At 35.0% G+C, this 23,239-nt stretch overlaps 1 protein-coding gene across 1 annotated transcript in view; it reads right to left on the minus strand.

Annotated features, from left to right (window-relative positions):
* The window catches only part of LOC111064279 (E3 ubiquitin-protein ligase Ubr3), a 144,680-nt gene that overhangs the window by 22,568 nt on the left and 98,873 nt on the right, over positions 1–23,239 (minus strand). Inside the window, 10 exon segments of the mRNA XM_039441147.1 lie at positions 1,762–1,932; positions 3,592–3,728; positions 4,557–4,706; positions 6,968–7,107; positions 10,650–10,837; positions 17,817–18,037; positions 19,139–19,274; positions 20,651–20,832; positions 20,835–21,160; positions 22,351–22,503. Coding sequence (XP_039297081.1) covers positions 1,762–1,932; positions 3,592–3,728; positions 4,557–4,706; positions 6,968–7,107; positions 10,650–10,837; positions 17,817–18,037; positions 19,139–19,274; positions 20,651–20,832; positions 20,835–21,160; positions 22,351–22,503 — 1,804 coding nt within the window.

Genomic DNA, 23,239 nt, shown 5'->3' on the forward strand with positions numbered 1-23,239 from the left:
AACAAAACACATTACAGAAAAATGAGTTATACACTAAAAAAATAGTAGTTCTGTGAACAGTAGACCTCGCGCAGTTATAAACCACAGCCTCCTCTTATACTGTCCATCAGAGTAAATCCTGTCTGTTTGTCGTGTCGGCAAAATATCGGTGTCAAAACGGCTAATGGCTATTAGGGTTGGTGTATCAAAGATGCTAACATCAAAAGCTAATCTCCTTCAAGACATACTGGCAACAGGACAGCCCGAGCTCAAAGCAGAGAAAGTTCAAGAGAAAATACTATGTTATTTTCGTTATTAATTGAATGCAATCAATACCGTAGTTCATTTAATATTGCATAAAAATTGCATTCAATGAGGCATGCAATTAATAGTCCACACAGCAGCTGATATTTTACCAAGTTACATTGAGATATCGAATTGCATGCGTCATGGCAAGCAATATATAATCCACTCGACAGCTGATTTATGATGAATAGTTCTTTAGTCTGATTTTTACTCTAATATTGGCGTATGAAGGAGGATTCTTTTCCTTTTATATTATCCTTAAAATGCAAAATCTCCAAAAAACCTTATATATACGTCGACGTGAAATTAAAAAAGAAACAAACTTGTCAAACTTCATGAAAATCATTGCCGCGTTGCGCTGTAAATGCGGAACATAAATATTAACATATAAACATTTAAACATTAAGAGAAATGCAAAACCGTCGACTTGAATCTTAGACCTCACTTCGCTCGGTCAATAAGTGAGACTTTATTAGAAGTATATTTTTGTGGATTTCTCAATCTCAATACTTGTCTGAGAAGATACGATTTCTTTTATACACAACAGAAAAATTGATGAATTATGCCATAGAGAAAAGCTAGCATAAGAAGATATCCCGTGGTTTGAAGAATTCAAAGTTTTCAAGTTTTGTATCAAATTATGGGTTCGTGTATCAAGTTGAGATGATACTGTATCATATTGTGTTCATACTGTACCATTTTGTTGTGATACTCTATAATGTATGGTATGGTGATATCCAAGAGAAAATATAGTTCAAAGGGGTCTGGCAAACGACTCTGCAACGAACATCTATTTATGGGCGAGTTGTTAACTATGGGTGACTTTATGTAGCGACTCTGCAACCGGGCATTAATGTTTCAATGTTTATATGATGCGCATTTACAGCGAAACGCGGTAGTAGATTTTCATGAAATTTGACAGGTATGTTCCTTTTTTAATTGCGCTTCGACGAATACACAAGGTTTTTGGAAATTTTGCATTTCAAGGTTAATATAAAAGGAGAAAGGAGCTTCATTCATACGCCAATATTAGAGTAAAAATCAGACTATAGAATTATTCATCATAAATCAGCTGACAAGTGATTACACAGATGTGTGGAGAAGCCAGTCTATTGCTGTATTTCCTTGAGGTCTATAGTTTCAATCAGGTACGGTTCTTGTGGATGAGAATACTGCGGTGAGGTCTACTGTTCACAGAACTACTAGTATTTTATTACCAGCATGGATTGTAACAATCCAAACACAGCTGTGTTTGAGAAAAAAATACCTAATTGGAACCGTACGAATAAAAACCTGATATGTATGAAAGCCTCATTCGTTTTCGGCAACGAACCGAACCGAACCGAACCGAATGCGTGTGAAGCTAGCCTAATTTGATAGAAAACTCCCAAACTTTGAATGAATTCTACAAACCATGGCATATCTACTTATGCTTTTTTTTCTGTATGGACCTACAGCTTCAGGTGGCTTCCGAACCTTACCTGATTGGCAGGCAGATTGTCCTTGAGGAAGTTGGTGAGCTCAGAGATGCTGGCTGAGAGAGAGGAAGGCCTAGACCTGACCACAGCGGCACAATCACCCAGCTCAGGGGGCAGAGGTAGAACTGAGTTGGCCAGTTGACGGCATAGTGGACACGAGTATTCACCCCTGAAAAATACACAAAAATAAATCATAAATACCATAAATCATTCATCATTAATCATAATCAAAATCAAATAAAACATAGTGAGGTCCACGTTATAATGGCAGTGTATGATTAGCAATGGTATTACCATAGAGAAACAATAGCGTAAGTAGATATCCCATGGTATAGGGTGTTTATGTCGCAACTTTTACTGTTAGCCGATTACTGTTGATTATTGTCGATTTTTACTGTTTTGTTGGGGTGAGAGTGTATGAACGGTACAATATGAGAGACTACCAGGGTCATAAAGCTACACAGGAAAGAACTACGTGAACTATCGGTTTGAGATAACAGTAAAAGTTGCGACATAAACGCCCTATACCATGGGATATCTACTTATGCTATTGTTTCCCTATGGTATTACTATCCTTGTCTATCATTCAACAAAGCTGATAGCGCCATCTCTTTCTCGCTTTGCTTAGTTGCCAGATCGTCTTTTAACAATCAAGATCAAGAATTTTATTGTCACAAACAAAATTGCATAGACAAAAGTCACTTGACATAAATATCACAATATTAATGCTAGGATCAAGTACAGGTCAGATTAACTTACATTATAAAAACTATAATAAAATTAAAACTCATAATATTATGGATGAACCAAATATAACCAAAAATAACTTTTTCCTACAGTTACGTTGAAAAGTGGCCATTTCTGCACTGATTACAGAACGCAAAGAATCACTTTTCCGCTCTAGTGCGGGAAAAATTTTTCTGCACTCCAGATTTGCAACATAGCAACGCAAAATACTTAGTAGGTTATATGGAGCAACAGTGCAGCAAAATCAAAATGAAGTTGGTAACAGTGACTGCTGTGGCTGCTATAGTGAGCAGAGGTGCAACCAAGCACAACGCGCTAATTATTACATTATATATTATAACCAAGGACAGCGAGGACTTTAGGATTTTAGGATTAAGGTTTTTATCAATAATAAAATTACTCAGAAAAAAACATTTGATGCATTTCAGGCAATTTTACCCATAATTACCCACTTTTTTTTCATATTCAATGGTAACTGTAGGAAAAACTTAATGTGAAATACGTGCGCAAAGTTCCTCTGCTGCACTCAAGAAACCATTCCGCCCTCGCCTACGGCTCGGGCGTAAACGTTTCTTTCGGTGCAGCAAACTGACACTTTGCGCACTAGTTGCACAAATAACTATTAGTTGTTATTTTTGGTAAATTGAATAACTTTCTCAAAAACTCATATTTTTAGAAGATTTTTTGTTTTACTAGATCAACAATACCATGAAGAATCTATCCTCTAAATCTCATGGATTTAACTCTCACCGAATTTGAAATGTTCTGTCCCAAAAATTTAATCTTTAGGCGCTCATATCTCAAAAAGTAATGATCAGAAGAAAAATGTTTACCTGAGAACACTATTCATTTCTATAGCTTGATATACATATCGAAAAACTTTGAAAAATATCACGAGTATAAAGTTTATCTTTAGCCTTTGCACAGCCTTAAAGTTTAGAACTTGGCCAAATACCGAGCTCAGAAACCGGCCTTCAGTTGTAGATGATGTGGGCCTAAATGAAAAAAAGGGATCCATGTAGAATCAGATATCTATTGGAATAAAATTCGAAAGCTATCGATGCAATCAAAGATTACCAACCTTTCAGCCGAAATTCGTTGTTGTCCCATCAGTGAACGTAGATACGACTTGAGACAATCTAGATGCAAATGGTGTCCACACGTCTGCACATGCACACCTCCTTCCCATCCTAGATTAACGGAGACTAGCCAAGATAACTGAAAACCAAACAAAATATATTAGAAAAACACCACGGAAAACCTACTGAGACAAGCCAAGATAGCTGAGAAACAAATGAAATATTACTGAAAAAAAAAAAACACCAACAACTCATTGAAATAGTTATTTGTGCAACTAGTGCGCAAAGTGACAGTTTGCTGCACCGAAAGAAACGTTTACGCACGAGCCGTAGGCGAGGGCGGAATGGTTTCTTGAGTGCAGCAGAGGAACTTTGCGCACGTATTTCACATTAAATTTTTCCTACAGTTATCATTGAATATGAGAAGTTGTTGATTATGGGTAATGAAATCCATCAAATGTTTGTCTGTATGCTATAATTTTGTTATTAATAAAAACTTCAATTTATTTTAAACTTGATAATTCAATTGAAAATTAATAATCGATAATTTATTCAAATTGAAAATTAAATTAATTTGAATAATTTTGAGTAAATCTTAATTTCTAAATAATTTTTCAACCAATCAATTTACGAATGAAAAAATATTATTTGAATTAATTAATAATTATTGATAGTATTCAAAATGTATAATTTAATGAGTTCTCATTTTTATTTATTTGAAAATCAGAAAAAATATGGACAGAAGAAATTCTCATTCATAATACACGCCAACAATGTCAACACCTGATTGGGATGGCTGCAAGCAAGATAATACGCAAAGTATTAGGAGTACGCAAAGTAATACTTTGCCCACTAGAGCGGAAAAGTGATTCTTTGCGTTCTGTAATCAGTGCAGGAATGATCACTTTTCAAGGTAACTGTAGGAAAAATAAATTTTAGATGAAGAAATGAGGGAAGATATAATTACCTTATCGAAGTGTCGGTCGATTTCTTCGATACGTCTGTCGAAATCACTTCCCAGTGTGTCGTTGCGAGAGAAATTCGCTCTCTCTTGATCGGAAGTTGGCAGCACTGCCGGCTCACTGCTTCGTCGTTTGTGGCCCAACACGCTTGTTGCCTGCAAAAACAGTCAACATTAAAATCATAAGTACGTTGAATAAATAAAATATCAAAAGTAAAAGAGTCACCAGTTACCAAAACTTCATAACAAATTCAACTGCAGAAGAAGAAACACACACTCTTTCTATTAGTTTGTATTCTTAAAGCTGCGTACACATACTCGTGCTTCCAACCCGCACCGAGCACGCTCCTCCCTCGTACCGCCCACATACCACCATCGCACAGCAATCGCTCCGCCTCCGCTCTCTACTCGCACCGATCATTAACGTTACGGAAGATGGTAGATCTTCTCGCGTTGCCCGGTCGAACCATTGTTGCTCGCCGGTCGATCATCAATCGCTCTGCTGGAGTGACGTTCGGTCTTGGAGGGGAACGAAAGTCTGTACGCACCTTTTGGTAGACGCACATAGATCGTCATCGGACGGACGGCACGCATCGGACGATTAGATTTGATGCATTGTTTTCAATTGGAGTGCGCATACCCATGCGATGCAGATAGGTATGCGCACTCCAATTGAAAACAATGCATCAAATCTAATCGTCCGATGCGTGCCGTCCGTCCGATGACGATCTATGTGCGTCTACCTTTAAGGTGCATTTTCGTTTGTGCGTAAATTTCCGCAGTCGACGACGACAAGCATTGTTGACATTCATATAGTCAAAATTTCAAGTGTGCTAAAACAACTGATCAAATAACTTTTTATTATTTGTGTTTATTATTCAAGAATCAAACATTTCTAATAATATCAATACATTGCAATTTGAAAGTATAAATTCAACCTCACCCTATTGAATGAAAAAGACTAAGAAATTGTCAAAAAACCACTGATTTATTGATAATTAGAAAGACCGGTTTCGGTTATTACACCATTGTCAATCTCTGATAAACTAAAACTAAATTCAAGAGCAGCAGAATTTATTCTGCTGCTTTTGTATTTAGTTTTAGTTTATTGACAATTTCTTAGTCTTTTTCATTCAATATGAATAATTACCACAATATAAACTTCTCAACTACACAAAAAGTCAACCTCACCCCTTAAAACATAATTGAACATAATCTTTTAGGTTATTTAGACAAATTGAAATCTACCCAATGTGAGATCCTCACCCGTCGATGACGGCATTTACCCACAAACGAAACCCCAGCTTAACACGCAATAGACCCCAGGGCGGGACCTATGTTTAAAACTATGGAGAGTTTTATTTTGGGAAAAACTATAATACTAATTTTCGTAGGGCTTTTATTAGTGGGGAGATCCCGACGGAAGTTCCACCTCACCTGAATACATCATTCAACCCGTCAATGAGCCTTACGGATGTCACACTTCAGCTGGGACCGACAGTTCATCCATCCGATAACACGGGAGTGACCTGTTCAAAAACTTTTGGTGACAAGCGGGGTTCGAACCGGAAATCTGTATAGTGAGGTCCACGTTATAATGGCAGTGATGAAAGATAGGAGAAAAACGTTGCCAAATCTCTCCATTTTGTCACAGCTGTTACTCAATTCATCCCATTAAATTTGATCTAATAATAATTCCTTGATAAAATATGCAATTTAATGTCAAATTGATCAAGAAAAAATATTTTTTCATAATTTGATACAAAAATTTGCTTCCATAACTGAGATCAGATTTTTATTTTCATACAAACCTGAAATGGCGGCTAATTTAAAAAGCTTTGATACACCAATCTGAATTTCAAAACAACAAAAAATTAAGTTATTTGGTTGGTATTCTATTCCAATTTCTTTTAAAAATTATAGAAAAATAGAAATTCTATTTAAAATAAGTAATTTCAATGGAAATAATTCAGAAATAACCTTTCAATATTATTTATAGCGGTACGAGTAGGTCTAAGTCTAACTGAAGCATGCCTAAAGTCTAGGATGGTTAGTGTTATCAACTTTTAAAATGTCTAAAAATTATTTCAATGCTTCAAAAATTTATTTTAAATCAATTATACAACTTGTGTACTACAGTATTTTGATAGAATGAAGAAAAAAAAAATGGCGGCTGAGAATTGTTTGTTTACTTTTGTACAGTCACTGTCAAAAGTAAAATTAAAATATTGTGGCAAACGGACAACATTGTAAAGCTAGAAAGAGATAGCGCTATCTGTTTTGTTGTATGATAGAAAAGGACAGCAACAGCATTGTCAGTCGTACACTGCCATTATAACGTGGACCTCACTATAGGCTGCTGCGCAAGCATTCTATCCACAAGACCACCGATTGCTTCAAAAGAAATGATTAATTACCTGCACTAGAACAGCGAGTCCCATAAGTTTTTCGTCAGTACTGGGCGAGGTCTGGTTGCAAATCACACAGTCGTATTCTTTTTTATTCGACAACATTTGACTATTCTCTTCACCAGCTTCCCAGTCCATTCCGTCATCTTCTGCAAAAAATAAAACAAATTTTAACAGATGGAAATAAATTGGACTTGCATTTGTTCAAATGCTAATTGATGGATAATTATTATTCATATTCATATTCAACGAAAATCCCAATTAAATGCTGTGAATCACCCCGAAGACTTCTGCTACTGCAAATAGCAGTAACTTCTTCTTATTATTATTTTTCTACTTCTCCTGTTGATAACAGGGTAAACAGCTAGATGAAAACTCGATGAGCGCTACTATACAAAAAATTATTTGTTAGCCCGGGAATCGAACCCAGTACCTCCTAATTGCCGGTAAGCAATGCTTACTCTTACACGAAACTGACAATCTCTGGATAGCAGCGCTCATTTTATACAAAGCCATAGCATAGGGAAACGATAGCATAAGTTAGATAAGTTTTAGATAAGTTGTTTTTGTAATGTATTGTATATGAAAATTTTTATATTTTTCACATTTGTAAAAGTTTGTTTAATGATTTTGGCAATAAATATTTCTTTCTTCTTTCTTTCTTTCTTTCTTTAAGTAGATATCCCATGGTATAGGGCGTTTATGTCGCAACTTTTACTGTTATCGCAAGCCGATTACTGTCAATTATTGTCAATTTTTAATGTTTTGTTGGGGTGAGAGTGTGAGAACAGCACAATTTGAGAGAATACCAGCGTCACACAGGGGCATAGGAAAGAACTACGTGAACTATCGGCTTGGGATAACAGTAAAAGTTGCGACATAAACGCCCTATACCATGGGATATCTACTTAAGCTATTGTTTCTCTATGGCCATAGTCTACAGATGGAAATAAATTGGTAGTTGCATTTGTTCAAATGCTAATTAATGGATAATTATTATTAAACAAAAATCTCAATTGAATGCTGTAAATCACCCCGAAGACTTCTGCTACTGCAAATATTGACAACAGGGTAAACAGAGCTAGATGGAGAAATTGTCCATTTGAAGATGAAGTTTTGTTACTAAAATAACTCACGAAAAAAATCAAAACAGTTCTTTAAATTAATTCACAACATAATAAATATAATAACCAATGAAAGCTGTGTAAATAAAAACTAAGAACCTCTGCTATTGCAAATATTGACCGAAGAGTAGGGATGGGTATCGAAAGACAAAACATCGATGTTTTGAACATTGATGTTTTTTTCTCCTGAACATCGATAAGTGAAAAACATCGATGTTTTTAAACATTGATGTTTTAAATATCGACGTGTTGCCGTACATTTTACGGAAGACTATAATTATATCCTTAGAGTAACTCAGATAGTGAAATCAATTTCCTTTTTTTATGTACATGTAAAAGAAAGGGACAGAGCTTTTAAAAAGTAGTTAACAATAAAGAAATATCATTGATTGGCAGCAACGAAACTGTAAGTTAATAAATTGTTTGTAGTTGTAGGTAATCAGAATCCACGTTATCAACGGAGATTGATATTTAATCGAATATAAAAAAGAAAATCCAATAATAGTTGAGTCAGAAACCTTTCAGGATATCCTCGAAGATTCTGCCTTGGGATTTCATCCTAAGCTAATTTTAGTAATCATTGTTACTCATAATAGTATTCATTCAATACCTGATAGTTTTATTTAGGAAATGAGAATGAATAGAGGTGTTTTTTATGTCTATCTACACTCTATACAATACGAGGACCTCTATTCCAGAGCTAGATTAATAATTGGTATTAAACGTATGTTGATGAAAGCAATGGAATAAGAAAAACTCTTTCTTCTTAAGAAACGAAAAATCCGACCTCTTATTCAATTATAAATAGGTTATGTAAATCTTCAAGAGTATCCAGCAGTCTCACATGAAAATACAGAGAGCCTGATTGAAAAATTCCTTTTTGTTGGAAAAACATCGAATGACCGATGTCTAGGTAAACCATCGATAAGTGAAAAACATCGAGCAGTAAACATCGATGTTTAATGTTGAAACATCGATGTATCGATACCCATCCCTACCGAAGAGCTAAATAGCAGAAGGAAGTTCGTTAAATGAAACTGTTTAAAAAACATTGCCCAGACCGGGAATCGAACCCGGTACCTCTCGGTTGTCGACCGTTCGGCTTCACCTCTTTTCCATTATCAATCAACGAATTTCCTTCTGCTATCTAGTATTTTGGTCAATATTTGCAGTAACAGAAGTCCCTAGATTTATTTACATAATCTATTTTTTCGGACATTTTATTATCTATCAAAATTTCGGAGCAGAATAGTTTTGGGCTATCCATGTTGCTCTATCCCGATCATATTCATATGATTTGTAATTATATCAACAAATAAATAAATATTCACTGGATTTTCGAATTGATTCTTAATGAACTTTTGTAACTAAAATAATTCAAACAAAACAATTTTCAAAAATTGATACACGACAATATATTATGTGATCAGGCTGGCTCAAGTCTGGTGTCACAGTTTTCAGGTCGCACCTGGAGAATTTCAGGGCCTCTGACAGGGAGAGTCTCAGTTAGACAAGTTCTCATATCATCAAGTACTTTGACCGTTTGACCGAGATACTGGAACAAATGGGAGAGTCTCCTCTGATAGGAAGAGTCTCATTTAGTCAAGTACTTTGACCGTTTGACCGAGATACTGTAATAATGGGAAGTTGAGCAGTTCAGTTAATTATATCTTTTCTGTATAGGGCTACTTTTATAGAAATAGAAAGAAAAATAAAAATCTCAGTACCCTTTTTGAATAATTATTTAATCACAACATGTTTCGGACATTGATGCCATTTTCAAGTGATATGAAGTAAATAAATACTGCTGGAAGATTCTTATTTTGATCATATGTTAGTGTATTCATATGATTTTATGAGCTAAAACTATAAATTGAGGAGTTGGGTGGAAGAACGACCTTCAAGTTTTGTGTAAATTGAGTTTTAAATATTTAGTACACATCTTTATTATTTCATCAGAATGTAATATTCTTGCAAGTATTTGAACTTTATTGATTTTTTAATACTATGTTCAATGCTATTATTCATAATTAGCCAGTAATCCAAGGCTAACTGATATTAATTGATATAAGGTGTGTTGTCTCAGGTCGTTTTTCCATAACCTTGGTTGTTACATGTTCAGAGGTTCAATAAGATGATGAAAAACCCGTATCAAGAGTAGTGATAATGATAATATATTGCTCATGATATTGGATAATTAATAAGTAGGTAATAAAGATCTGAAAAATGTCATTTGGAAGTGAACAATTGAAGATGATATTTTCTTCTTGAACACGTTCATTCCCATAATCAATACTGTGGAATGTTACATGGTACTGTTCTGATTTTCGGGAAATTCATACACCCCAATGTTTCCAGCATCGGATTCTTCTTCAGGAGCGTCTTCTTCATTATTTCCATCATTTAGAGGATAATTGGTTCCCTTGGATGTATTAATGATCTTCTTATACCATTCATTTGGTAGAGAGTTAGTTGGGAGGATTTTTCTTTCTATTTTAGTTCAGTTAAGCATGAAAATTATTCCAATTGAACGAAAATGAGCCAGATCGATTAATTTTCTAATTTACCTGTTTCCAACGTTCTCTCCATAAACTGTTTCTGTTGCGAAGCGAATTCTTCCATAAGTTTCTGTTGACGTTCCTTTGCTCTTCTCCGTCTCTCTCCTCGTTCTCTTTCCTCTCTTTCTCTCCTTTCTGCCTCTCCTTCTTCAGGTTGGCGAGGCCATAAGCGTTCCCTGACTGCAATCACGTTTTCTCTGCAAGAAAAAATTAACCATTTAGTTTCTCACCAGAAAAGTATAATGAAAATAGAAATATTTAAAAATGAATTATTAAGTGAAGAGGAACACTGGAATTACAGTGAGATTCTCGTTATAGAGTCAGTTGCAATGATAGTATAAAGACTAATCTAATGAAAACACCATGGCAATGGTGCGGCGTTGGAAAAGGATAGACTTATCAGCTGTGTCTAATGACAGACAAGGATAGCAACACCAATGTTGATCAGGTGCTGACTTTATAACCTGAATCTCACTATATAATTGTTGTTCATTGTTCACACACGTGGTTTAAGGTTATGTTTGAAGTTTGAACAAGCTTCTACTCTGAAGGAAAGTTTGGAATACATTTTAATTAATTTACAAGGAGGAAAAATGTAGTGTTATTCACGGAAAAAAGAACTTTTTCTTGCCAAAGGGATGTTTCGCCTCTGGCTCTAAACGTTTCCCCTTAGGGTGGAATTCCCATTAATCTGGATTGTCAAACTACAGTGACAGAGAACATTGAAAATACTAGTAGTTCTGTGAACAGTAGACCTCACGCTGAATTCTCATCCACAAGTACCTGATTGAAACTATAGACCTTATGGAAATACAGCAATAGACTGGCTTCTCCACACATCTGTGTAATCACTTGTCAGCTGATTTATGATGAATAATTCTATACACTGATTTTTACTCTAATATTGGCGTATGAAGGAGGCTCCTTTTTCCTTTTATATTATCCTTGAAGTGCAAAATTTCCAAAAACCTTGTATATACGTCGACGCGCAATTAAAAAAGGAACATACCTGTCAAATTTCATTAAAAACTATTACCGCGTTTCACCGTAAATGCGCAACATATAAACATTTAAACATTAAGAGAAATGCCAAACCGTCGACTTAAATCTTAGACCTCACTTCGCTCGGTCAATGATTTCCATAAGTTCTAATCGGACTAATCCCACTCAGCCCGGCCGAGTTAGTATGAACAATCACATTAGAACATATGTGAATAATATTTTCACTATTGTGTACGAATTCAGTTTTACCGTCTATTATTGTAGTCTACAGTGAGGTCCACGTCATAATGGCAGTGTTTGATTAGCAATGGTGTTGCTATCCTTGTCTATCATTCAACAAAGCGGATAGCTGTATCTCTTTCTCGCTTTGCTCTGTTGCCAGATCGTCTTTTAACAATGTAGAATTGATAATCAATCAACAAAATATTTCATCTTGATTATGAAAATTCATTGTGAAATTATTGAAAAAAATTTCTTACTTCATAAAATATAATTATTTTAAACGAGAATGAAGAGTTAATATTACATCAATAAACCTGATCAGTTACCGTCTATAGAAGGCATTGACAAAACAGTGAGGATCGGCAACCTTGTTGTCTTATCTTTCTCCACTGCCATTACAACGTGGACCTCACTATTATATCAAGTCGACTACAGCTGTTTGATACAGCGCGGCTAGAGTAGTCACTGTCGTAGCTAAAGGGACGTTTACTTGAATTCAAGTTTCCATAACCTCAGAAATATATCCTATTATATTAAGCGAGCGATTTCTGTATGTCTGTTTATATTTTTATTTCTGGTTTTTTATATATATTTATATATTCATGTTCATATTTATTTATTCATGTTTATATATATTCATGTTCAATGGATCTCGAAAACCTCTACCGATTTTCACGAAATTTGGAAAATAGTAGGTTTATGATATAAAAATTCGATTGCACTATGTCTCATCCCTGGGAAAGCTCGCTGAAGGACATTAAAAGGATAATTCATCCTTGGAAGAACAGATCAAACAGTCTAAATCGATCTGGCAAAGTAATCTTTTGTAATAGATTGGCAGAGCTGATTGAAAGCCGTTTGCAATCCTCTGGTTTAAAAACAGTCAAAAAAACAAATAACGATTTTTTAGTAAATTGGCTCAAAACAGGGAAAGGGAGATAGCTACAAATGCTAGAGATAGAGTAGCACAAGATGGTAAGGTTTTTAGTATTTATCATCAAAATATTCAGTATCTTCGCAACAAAATTGACAGATTAGAAGTATTTCTTAAACAGGAGGATCCTGACATTGTTATTTTCACAGAGCATGGCTTCAAAATAAAAGTAAATAAATCAAGTTAGGATTCCAGGCTATTCACTGAGATCAGAATTTTGTAGAATAGCTCATAGAAGTGGTGGTGTATGTATATTCACTAGCAATGCTAAACATACCCAAACTTATGAACTGGATTTTGTTAAGAGATTCTCTGTTGAGATGGATTTAGAGGTGACGGGACTAAGGTTAAAAATTGATGATCGATTTGAGGTAGCAGTGTTAGGTATCTATAGGTCACCAAATGGAGACTGGCAAAAATTTTGTGAGCTGCTCCATACACTTTTGGAAATTACAACCGCTCGTTTCACAAATGTTATAGTAGTAGGAGATTTCAATACCGATTTTGCCAGGCAGGATAAAATGACAGAGGATATTAGAGATATTATTAATATGAATAATTAAGAAATTAAGGTCCACGAATATACAAGAGTAACTCGAACTTCACAGACAATTATTGATAATATCCTCACAAATATAGAAGGTTGTATGTCAGGTTAGGTAGCTCAGATCTATCAGATCATAACTATCAAATTTTAGATGTTAAGTTGCAGGGCCAGAATCCAAGCAGAAAAAAAACTTTTGTGAAAGAAATTCAGCAATATGAGCTAGGAAATATAAATTGTTTGAAGCAGGAACTGCTTCAAGAAAATTGGAGTAGTGTTTATAACAGTTGTAACCTAAATTACAAATATAAGCAATTCATTGATACTCTAAGATTTCACATTAGTGTATGCTGTCCAATAAAAAAAGTCAAAGTAAAAAGTAAATTAAACAAAGTAGATGAATGGATAACTGAAGATATTCTTACTCAAAGAAATATTGTTAGGGAAGCTTATGAGGAATTTAAATTAGTGAGGGATGTTCCGAGTGAAGTCAAATACAAATGTCTTAAGAAAAACTATGCAGAAGAAGTGAGGAAAGCTAAGTGTAAGAAAACAGCTGAAATATTAACAACTAGTACCAATTTTAACTCTGCTGTTTGGGAGGTAATTAATAGAAATAGGAGAGCAGCTCAAAAAGATACAGTTACTAATGTCCCTAGGATAATCGATGAACATGGAAATTATATGGATGATAGTATAGACATTTGTAACTTTTTCAATAAGTATTATCAACAGGTTGCATATAATCTCCAAAAGTCACTGAACACTAATGCTTATAATACAACTACATTAAATGCTGAGCCAATTGAAAAGGTATTTAAATTTCATCCATTATCAAGAGATGAGTTGTCAAGAATAATAAAAAATTTGAATAACAAAAAAACAGTAGGATTGGATGGGGTCTCAAGCAAAATTTTAAAAGAATGTGAAAATGAATTACTGGACCCTTTATTGCATCTCCTTAATACTTCACTAGAGCAGGGTATTTTCCCTGATGATCTGAAACAAGGAAAAATTTTGCCAATTTTCAAGAGCGGTGATTCTGAAAGAGTTGAAAATTATAGACCCATTAGTATTCTAAATGTAATAAGTAAAATTTTTGGAAGAGTAGTTTTAAATAGGCTATTGATGCACCTGGAAGAAATTAATTTCATATGTGATGAACAGCATGGGTTCCAGAAAGGGAAATCTACTAAGACTGCAATAGTATCCCTTGTTGAAAGACTAATAGATATAATAGATTCAGGTGAGAAGGCAGCCGCAATATTTCTTGATTTATCCAAAGCTTTTGATTGTGTGAACCATAGAATATTATTGGAAATACTAAAAACTGTAGGTGTGAATGGTATAGAACTAAAATGGTTTGAATCATATCTCATAGGTAGAAACCAGTGTGTTGAGCTTACCAAGGTGGATGGGAATGAAATAGTAAAAATTAAATCTCAAAAACTGGAGGTCCAGGCTGGAGTACCTCAAGGCTCAATTCTGGGTCCCTTACTGTTTCTGTTGTATGTGAACCAATTACCAAAAGAGTTAAAAGATCACAGAGCTCTGTTGTTTGCTGATGACACATCGCTTATCTTTAACAATTATTTATTAGATAGTCTAGAAATAAATGCTTTTACTGGAGTACAGTCAATTGTCCAATTCTTGAAGCAAAGGCAATTAACAATAAATAGTAAGAAATGTCAATTCCTACAATTCAAAAGTAAATATAATTCAGTAGAGGATAGAGAAATAAATGTGTTTGTAGAGGAAAATGAATTAGACCAAGAAGAGAAAGTAGCATTCTTGGGAATTTTATTGGACAGGAAATTAACATGGCATCCTTACATTGAGAGGATATGTAATAAGATATCATCTGGGGTATTTGTCCTGCGGCAGCTTGCTAGGCTGAATGATAAAAAACTACTGTTAACTGCTTACCATGGACTTATACTATCTCATATTAGGTATGCTATTTTAGTATGGGGTAATTCATCTCAACAAAATATGGACAGGGTGTTTAAGATTCAAAAGAAGGCACTCAGATGTATAGAGAAAGTGAATAGGTTAGACTCTTGTAGGCCTTTATTTAAAAAGCTTGGTCTATTAACTGTGCCATCTTTGTATGTATATGAAGTTGTAATGCATGTGAAAACGAGTGGTGTGATCCAGAATTCAGATGTTCATGAGTATAATACGCGAAACAGAGCAGATTATCATATAATGGGTCACAATAGTAGGTTATTTGAACAAAAACCAGATTATATTGGTAGGAAATTTTATAACAAGCTACCTCAAATCTTGAAAAGTAATGATGATTTGAAGATTTTCAAAAAACAAATTAAAAAATATTTAGTTGATAGAGCTTTTTATAGTGTACAAGAATTCCTTTCAAACCTAAACTAGGTTGAACTACTTAGTGTTAGAATTATTATGTTATAACATGACTTGTCTTATACTCCATGACTGGAGTCTTTAGGACGTAATCTTAAAAAAAAGAAAAAAAGAAGATGTTTGTATAATTTCGTCGTCTGTCGATAACAGAAGATGCGTGTGCCTGTGTGGGAGATCAGCTGTGTAATCATTCAAACAGCTTACCGTATCTCGCGAGAAATATAATCTAGAAATTCTATCAATCTGATTTGTTGACATGACATGGTTTATCACTATAAATTAGAGTAGGCCTATAATATATGGTTTATCACTATAAATTAGAGTATAATATACTCTATTATAGTGATAAAGCATGTCATGTCCACAAATCAGATTATTTTGATAGAATTTCAAGATTTTTATTTCTCGCGAAATACGGTAAGCTGTTTGAATGATTATGATATTATCATAATATTCAAAGTTGATCGTTAGTTCAACATCAGCTTGAATCAACAAAACTTGAAGAAGGGCCTACATAGGTATAGTAGTGCATTCAAGTTTCTTGAAAATTGAAACTGGATCAAGACCGAAAATGTTGTAGTCGAAATATTTTTATCCTAGGCATTTTTCAATTCTTTATTTTCAAGTTTTATTTAATTATTTCCCCCTTTACTACCTGAAAGTTGTCTCTCAGACTGAATTCAATTTATATAATACTACATATAATTGGTATAATTGGAATGCTCGTTGCTAGAGCAAAAACTTTGTTTTGCTTGCAACGCCAATATCATAAATTAGAATTGGATTATTATTTAGTTTCAATGGAAGCTTTTGTAATTTTGTTAGTAAATTTCTAATGTATGAAACTGAATTTTGTTTTCCCTGTATTTGTGAATCTATATATATATACAAGCGAAATGGCACTCACTCACTGACTGACTGACTGACTGACTTGACTGACTGACTCACTCACTCACTCACTCACTCGCAGAACTAAAAATCTACCGGACCAAAAACGTTCCAATTTGGTAGGTATGTTCAGTTGGCCCTTTAGAGGCGCACTAAGAAATCTTTTGACAATATTTCAATTCTAAGGGTGGTTTTTAAGGGTTCAAAGTTCGTATGTATATTCTTCTTATTCTCTTAATAATAATTGAAAAATGTCCATACCATATGTTAATATAGAACTATAATCTAGAGAGAGTACCTTTTCGAAACAGTTGTCAACTGGTAACTAAATTAATAATTTTGTCAGATTGGCATTAAGTTGAGTTGACTTTGTTAGGTTGGCACCGAGTTGAAGATTGAAATGCATTTATCGCGGAAAAATTGATTGGGCACTGCTACTGCAATCAGACCTATTCCTGGGAATATTATATTACTAGCCGTCAGGCTCGCTTCGCTCGCCATATCCGTTTAGCCAGACGTTGAGTCTGGACCCCCGACTGGATTGTCCTAACATATGATAAAAATGCTCAAACGCTCGCCTGCTGATCTCATTCTTGGACGATCCAGTCGGGGGTCCAGGGGGCGGAGCCCCCTGGCTAGACGGATATGGCGAGCGAAGCGAGCCTGTCGGCTAGTTATTTATATGTATTTGGCAATAAATTTGATTTGAAGTTTCTGTTCTTAAGCTTGCAAAATACACTCATTTCACACAAATCTTGAATTCAAGAAAACTTGACTTCCCTAAACGCCCCTTAACGGCGATTTTTTGAATCCGATTTCATTGGTTCTCTGCAGTTTACGCTCCCTTTAACGGCGCGTTAGTTATTTTATAAAATCGGGCATTAGTAACCCAACCTAATCTAACCTCAATCTTTTTAACCTAACCTCAATCTTTTTAACCTAACCTCAATCTTTTTATCCTAACCTCAATCTTTTTAACCTAATCTCAATCTTTTTAACCTAACCTCAATCTTTTTAACCTAACCTCAATCTTTTCAACCTAACCTCAATCTTTTTAACCTAACCTCAATCTTTTTAACCTAACCTCAATCTTTTTAACCTAACCTCAATCTTTTTAACCTAACCTCAATCTTTTTAACCTAACCTCAATCTTTTTAACCTAACCTCAATCTTTTTAGCCTAACCTCAATTCCTCTCCAAAACCCACCTGCACAATGAATCCAACGCCATGATCCTCCGCAGCAGTTTGCCGACAAAGACAGGTCCATCACCGATCCGACTGTCCGGATCCGGATCTTCTTCATCCGGATTGAACGAGTCCGGAACGCCCGATAGCTGAGAGTGCAGCTTCAGCAGTAGTGAGATGATGCTCTCGTTGGCCTTCACTTTGCGCTCTGGTGGTGCTGATGATTCACTCGAAAACTGGTTCTATTTAGACACAAAAAGAAACAGGTTTCAGTTGATTTTTATGAATGAAACATACAATAGTTATTTGTGCAACTAGTGCGCAAAGTGTCAGTTTGCTGCACCGAAAGAAACGTTTACGCCCGAGCCGTAGGCGAGGGCGGAATGGTTTCTTGAGTGCAGCAGAGGAACTTTGCGCACGTATTTCACATTAAGTTTTTCCTACAGTTACCATTGAATATGAAAAGTGGGTAACTATGGGTAAAATTGCCTGAAATGCATCAAATGTTTTTCTGTGTAATTTTATTATTGATAAAAACCTTAATCCTAAAATCCTAAAGTCCTCGTTGTCCTTGGTTATAATATATAATGAATAATAATTAGCGCGTTGTGCTTGGTTGCACCTCTGCTCACTATAGCAGCCACAGCAGTCACTGTTACCAACTTCATTTTGATTTTGCTGCACTGTTGCTCCATATAACCTACTAAGTATTTTGCGTTGCCATGTTGCAAATCTGGAGTGCAGAAAAATTTTTCCCGCACTAGAGCGGAAAAGTGATTCTTTGCGTTCTGTAATCAGTGCAACAATGGCCACTTTTCAACGTAACTGTAGGAAAAAATAATAGACTACAGTGTCATTCATATGTGCGAGTAATTTTTTCAGGTTTCAGTTGGTTTTTTATTAATGGGAAATACACAAATAGTAGATGAGATACATTCAAATGTGCGAGTATTTTTTCAGGTTTCAGTTAGAATATAGAATAGAATATTCATTTTATTCAACAATAATACAGAAAAATTCCATACATTTGAATAACGTCAGGAAGATTTACAGTCAAAAAACTTTATAAAAGATAATTCACACGGCAATTGAGTTGATTTTTATTAATATAGTAAGTGTGAGTTGAGCCTTAATGTATCTTTCTATAAGCAACAGATGCTCTTTTGTATCTTCTCAAAAGCATTGTGTTGCATTCGAAAAGATACACAAGGAGCTTTGAGTGTCTGCGACGTCACCATTTGAAAACACATGCTCTCCAATAGAGTCGAGTCACTTCTCGACTTGAGTCGTGTAAGTGAGAGTTGAGCCTAATATTACTGCAGACTGGTGACGAATTTACTCACCAGCATACGGTTTTTGGGATTCCTCTTACTGCCACTGGCATACTGACACCTGGATGATGGACACTGGACTACAGCTGACGACGTAGTTCCATTTTCCACCGCCGCAGCGCCACTAGTCGATGGCAGGGCGGCCAACCTATGGAAATTACAAAAATTAATTGACCAAACGTAGTGAGGTCTATGTTTTAACTCGGATTTTCTTTTGTCTGAATGTATGTATGTAACGCATTTACGGCCAAATGCGTTGATAGAATTCTATGAGATTTGGCAGGAATATTCCTTCTTCAACTGCGCGTCGATGTATACACAAGGTTTTTTGAAATTTTGCATTTTAAGGATAATATGAAAAGAAAAGGAATTCCTCAATACTCCGATATCACTATATATATATCATCTACTCTGAAAATAGGATCAATCAGACTATAGAATTATCCATAATCAATCAGCTGACAAGTGGATTATTCATTATTTATTAATTTATTTATTTATTTACAATGCAAATGACACTAATGTAATAACATTGAAAGATAGGTAGTCCTTGTGCTATTTTTCTTCCAAATTTATAGGTGACAAAGTCCAAGATAAGGTTAGAATTTAACTTACTAACCTTACCAACACGAGTTACCGATTATTCTCAGACATGCATAGATCACATTTTTATAAAGCATTCAAACTATAACGCAGTCAGCGCGGGGGTTTTAAAATCTGATGTGATCTGATAGTTCATTGCGTGCATTACACAGATGTCTGGAGAAGCCGTGTCTATTTCTAGAAGGTGGGGTTTCAATATTTTGTTTTGTAGTCATGGTATTATTATGCGTTCCCATCAGTATGAATATTCTCACATTTGAAAAAACAAATTTAATGGATGATTTAAATAGTTAAATGGACAAATCAATATTATCTAATAATTTAAAAATATTTGAGGAGTATTTTCATCAGATGGGAAGATTATCACGGAACTGGATGAATTATCATATGGAATACAAACGTGAATGAGTTAGTTGACATTTCAAACAGGTGACATCAGATACTTGTGGATGAGAAAACAGCGTGAGGTCTACTGTTCACAGAACTGCTAGTATAATATTTATATTGTATGTGTATAAATGTACAAGTAGTATCATGTGAAAAGAAGTGATTGGAATTTTAGAAGTGCTTTCACAGGATAAGATTTTTGATTGAAGATTTCTTTGTTTTGATTGACATGTAATTTGTTATTTTAATAAGTGATAGTAGAGCTTGTCCTACATTTCGATTTGGACAGTAGTAGAAATTTTAGAAGTGACAGTTTTGGGCATAAGTCTATTGAGCCTTCTCATATGAGTCTAATAATTGTACATAACTGAATAAATAAATAAATAATTGGAGAGTGGACAAAACATAGAATATTTCAACAGGGAAAATATTTGAATGATTAATTACAGAACAATTCTAGTACCTGGGATTGTTATGGTTATTTTAGAAAATATCAAGCCCCGATAATGTTTAAAGCAGAATCTAAAATCTCACCTGGAATATCCTGCAGTCTCCTGCTGACTATTTGAATTCAACTCCAGTGCTAGGTTAGGATTGGTTGGTATCAGCTGCATATCAGTGGTTGCCGTTGACTCCGCCCCTTGTTCTTCCGAAGTAGGCGTGGCTTCCGCTGAAGTAGGCGTGGCATCCGCTGAAGTGGGCGTGGCTACCATTGAAGTAGGCGTGGCTTGATCAATGGCAGCCCTAGAAGACACAGATGAGGAGGAGCTTGCAGAAGAAAGGTAATGACAGCACTGGCAGGCGTGGATGATTTGGAGGAGGAGGCACGGCTTGAGGACGATCGGCCAATAGCAGCCCTGCCAGGCACCGAGGAGGTGTAGCTTGACGATGATTGACCAATCGCAGCCCTACCAGGTACTGAGGAGGCGTGGCTTGTTGACGATTGACCAGTTGCAGTTGATTGTGTGTTTGTGTGGCGTATCACAGAAAGCTGAGCGGCTGTAGCGAGCAGGGACAAGTTGTTGGGTACTGACTGGAGGCCTTCTGTAGTGGAGGACAAAGAAAACAAGGTTTAATAATTGAAAAATCAATAGAAATATTTTTCAAAACAAAAAATCAAATCAAATAACCAATTTTAAGCTGAAATAATATTCAGCACATGTGAGTCTGGTCTTGTTTATGTATACTATTTTCCTAAAACATCGAAAAATTAATTAAAAAAAAATAATTGAACAAATATAAATTAAACAAAAAATCAAATCAAATGACCAATTTTAAGCTGAAATAATATTCAGCACATGTGAGTCTCGTCTTGTTTTTTGTATATTATGTTATTTTCCTTCCAAATATAATTCATATAAAGTTTTTATAGTGTATCAGAGATGATACTGTATCATTTTGTGGTGATAATGTATCATGTGTGTTGATACTGTATCATTTGATACACAACTTCCTAACTTTGAACGAATTCTACAAACCGTGGCATCAAACTTTGAATGAATTCTACAAACCATGGCATATCTTCTAATGCTATCTTTTCTCTATGATTGAAACCATAAATGATACAGTATCACCACAAATGATACAATATTGTATACCTTACATGATACAATATAAACACAATATGATACAGTATCATCTCAACTTGATACACAACACCATAATTTGCTGTGCTTCTAGTGGAGAAGTTTTAATAGTCTGATCAAAATATTGCAAATTAATTTTTATTTTACAGTTTTTGATTGATTGATTGAGTACTTTATTTATGTAGATTACAATATATACTGTCTTATACACTTATATACAATAGCTTACAATACAGCAAAATTATAGATGAATTTACATGATATAGACTAAGAAAATAATTATTGAACTGTATATGATATGAAAAAGCAATTTGTAATATAATAACTATAGATAATATTTGAGAAAAGTTTTGAGTGTCAAATAGAATAAATTTTGTTATCATTTCGGATCTTAATCTTTCTAAATTCAAAATTAATTGTTTCAAGAGTTTGGTGAGAAAATTACACAAAATTGTATAAATTGAAGAAAACATAACATTTTTCTGGACTATTTTAATGAATCAAAATTCGCGGGAGGAACAGTTTTCGGCTGTGCCTGTTGATCCTCCTCAAATTATTTTAGATGATAATTTGATACAAAACTTCCAAACTTTGAATGAATTCTACAAACCATGCTAATTCTATATTTTCTCTATAACTGAAACCAACCCATGATAGCAGCCTGAAGACTGGAGTGCTCTGATTGGCTGTTGGAGGACGCTCCTTGCTCCTGATTGGGTGGCGGAGTGAGGGCAGGCATTAGTGCGGGAAGATCCAGTTCCAATGCGCTTGATAGATAGTTGTCAAAGAAATCACCTTCGCCTGCAACAATCACAAACATTTAATAACTGGTCAATGGCTACAAACTACCTCATCTTTATTCTATTCTATGTCTTTTCTCTGGTATCACCATAAATGATACAGTATCACCACACATGATACAGTATCAACACAATATGTTGACGTAAGAGTAACCCTAATTTTATTTTAAACTGGATTAAATCCATATCAAATCTCGTTGTTATAGTGTGGTTCATTTTTAGTTTAAGAGCAATGTTATAATTCGGAAAAAGGGCTGAAACAGGCACTTCGTTCTAGCGTGTTTCGGACGCTATTTTCCAACCGATAATCATGAAAATGGTACCAAATTGTTCAGAAAGATTTGGACATCTGGCGCCGTACCGCTAAATTCCAATTTTCCAACTATAAAATGACTTTAAAATTCGATGAACTTGGAGAAAATTTGGCAAAGTTTGACGTTCAATAGGAAAAAATTGATAAGTGATATCAAAATTTGGCGGTACGGCGCCAGATGTCCAAATCTTTCTGAACAATTTGGTACTATTTTCATGATTATCGGTTGGAAAATAGCGTCCGAAACACGCTAGAACGAAGTACCTGCAAAGAACTCTGAATCGAGAAAGCTTCAATTCCCTACTAGCCTTTCGAAAAAGTGTGGTCGAACTCACTAACACAGTCCCAACTTCTATGATTGTGAGTACACGCACTCACACCGGAGAACCGGAAAACTGGTTTTCGATTGTCGAAGCAATTGATT

This window comes from Nilaparvata lugens, chromosome 14, assembly GCF_014356525.2.
Source record: "Nilaparvata lugens isolate BPH chromosome 14, ASM1435652v1, whole genome shotgun sequence".
Taxonomy (NCBI): Eukaryota; Metazoa; Arthropoda; class Insecta; order Hemiptera; family Delphacidae; genus Nilaparvata; species Nilaparvata lugens.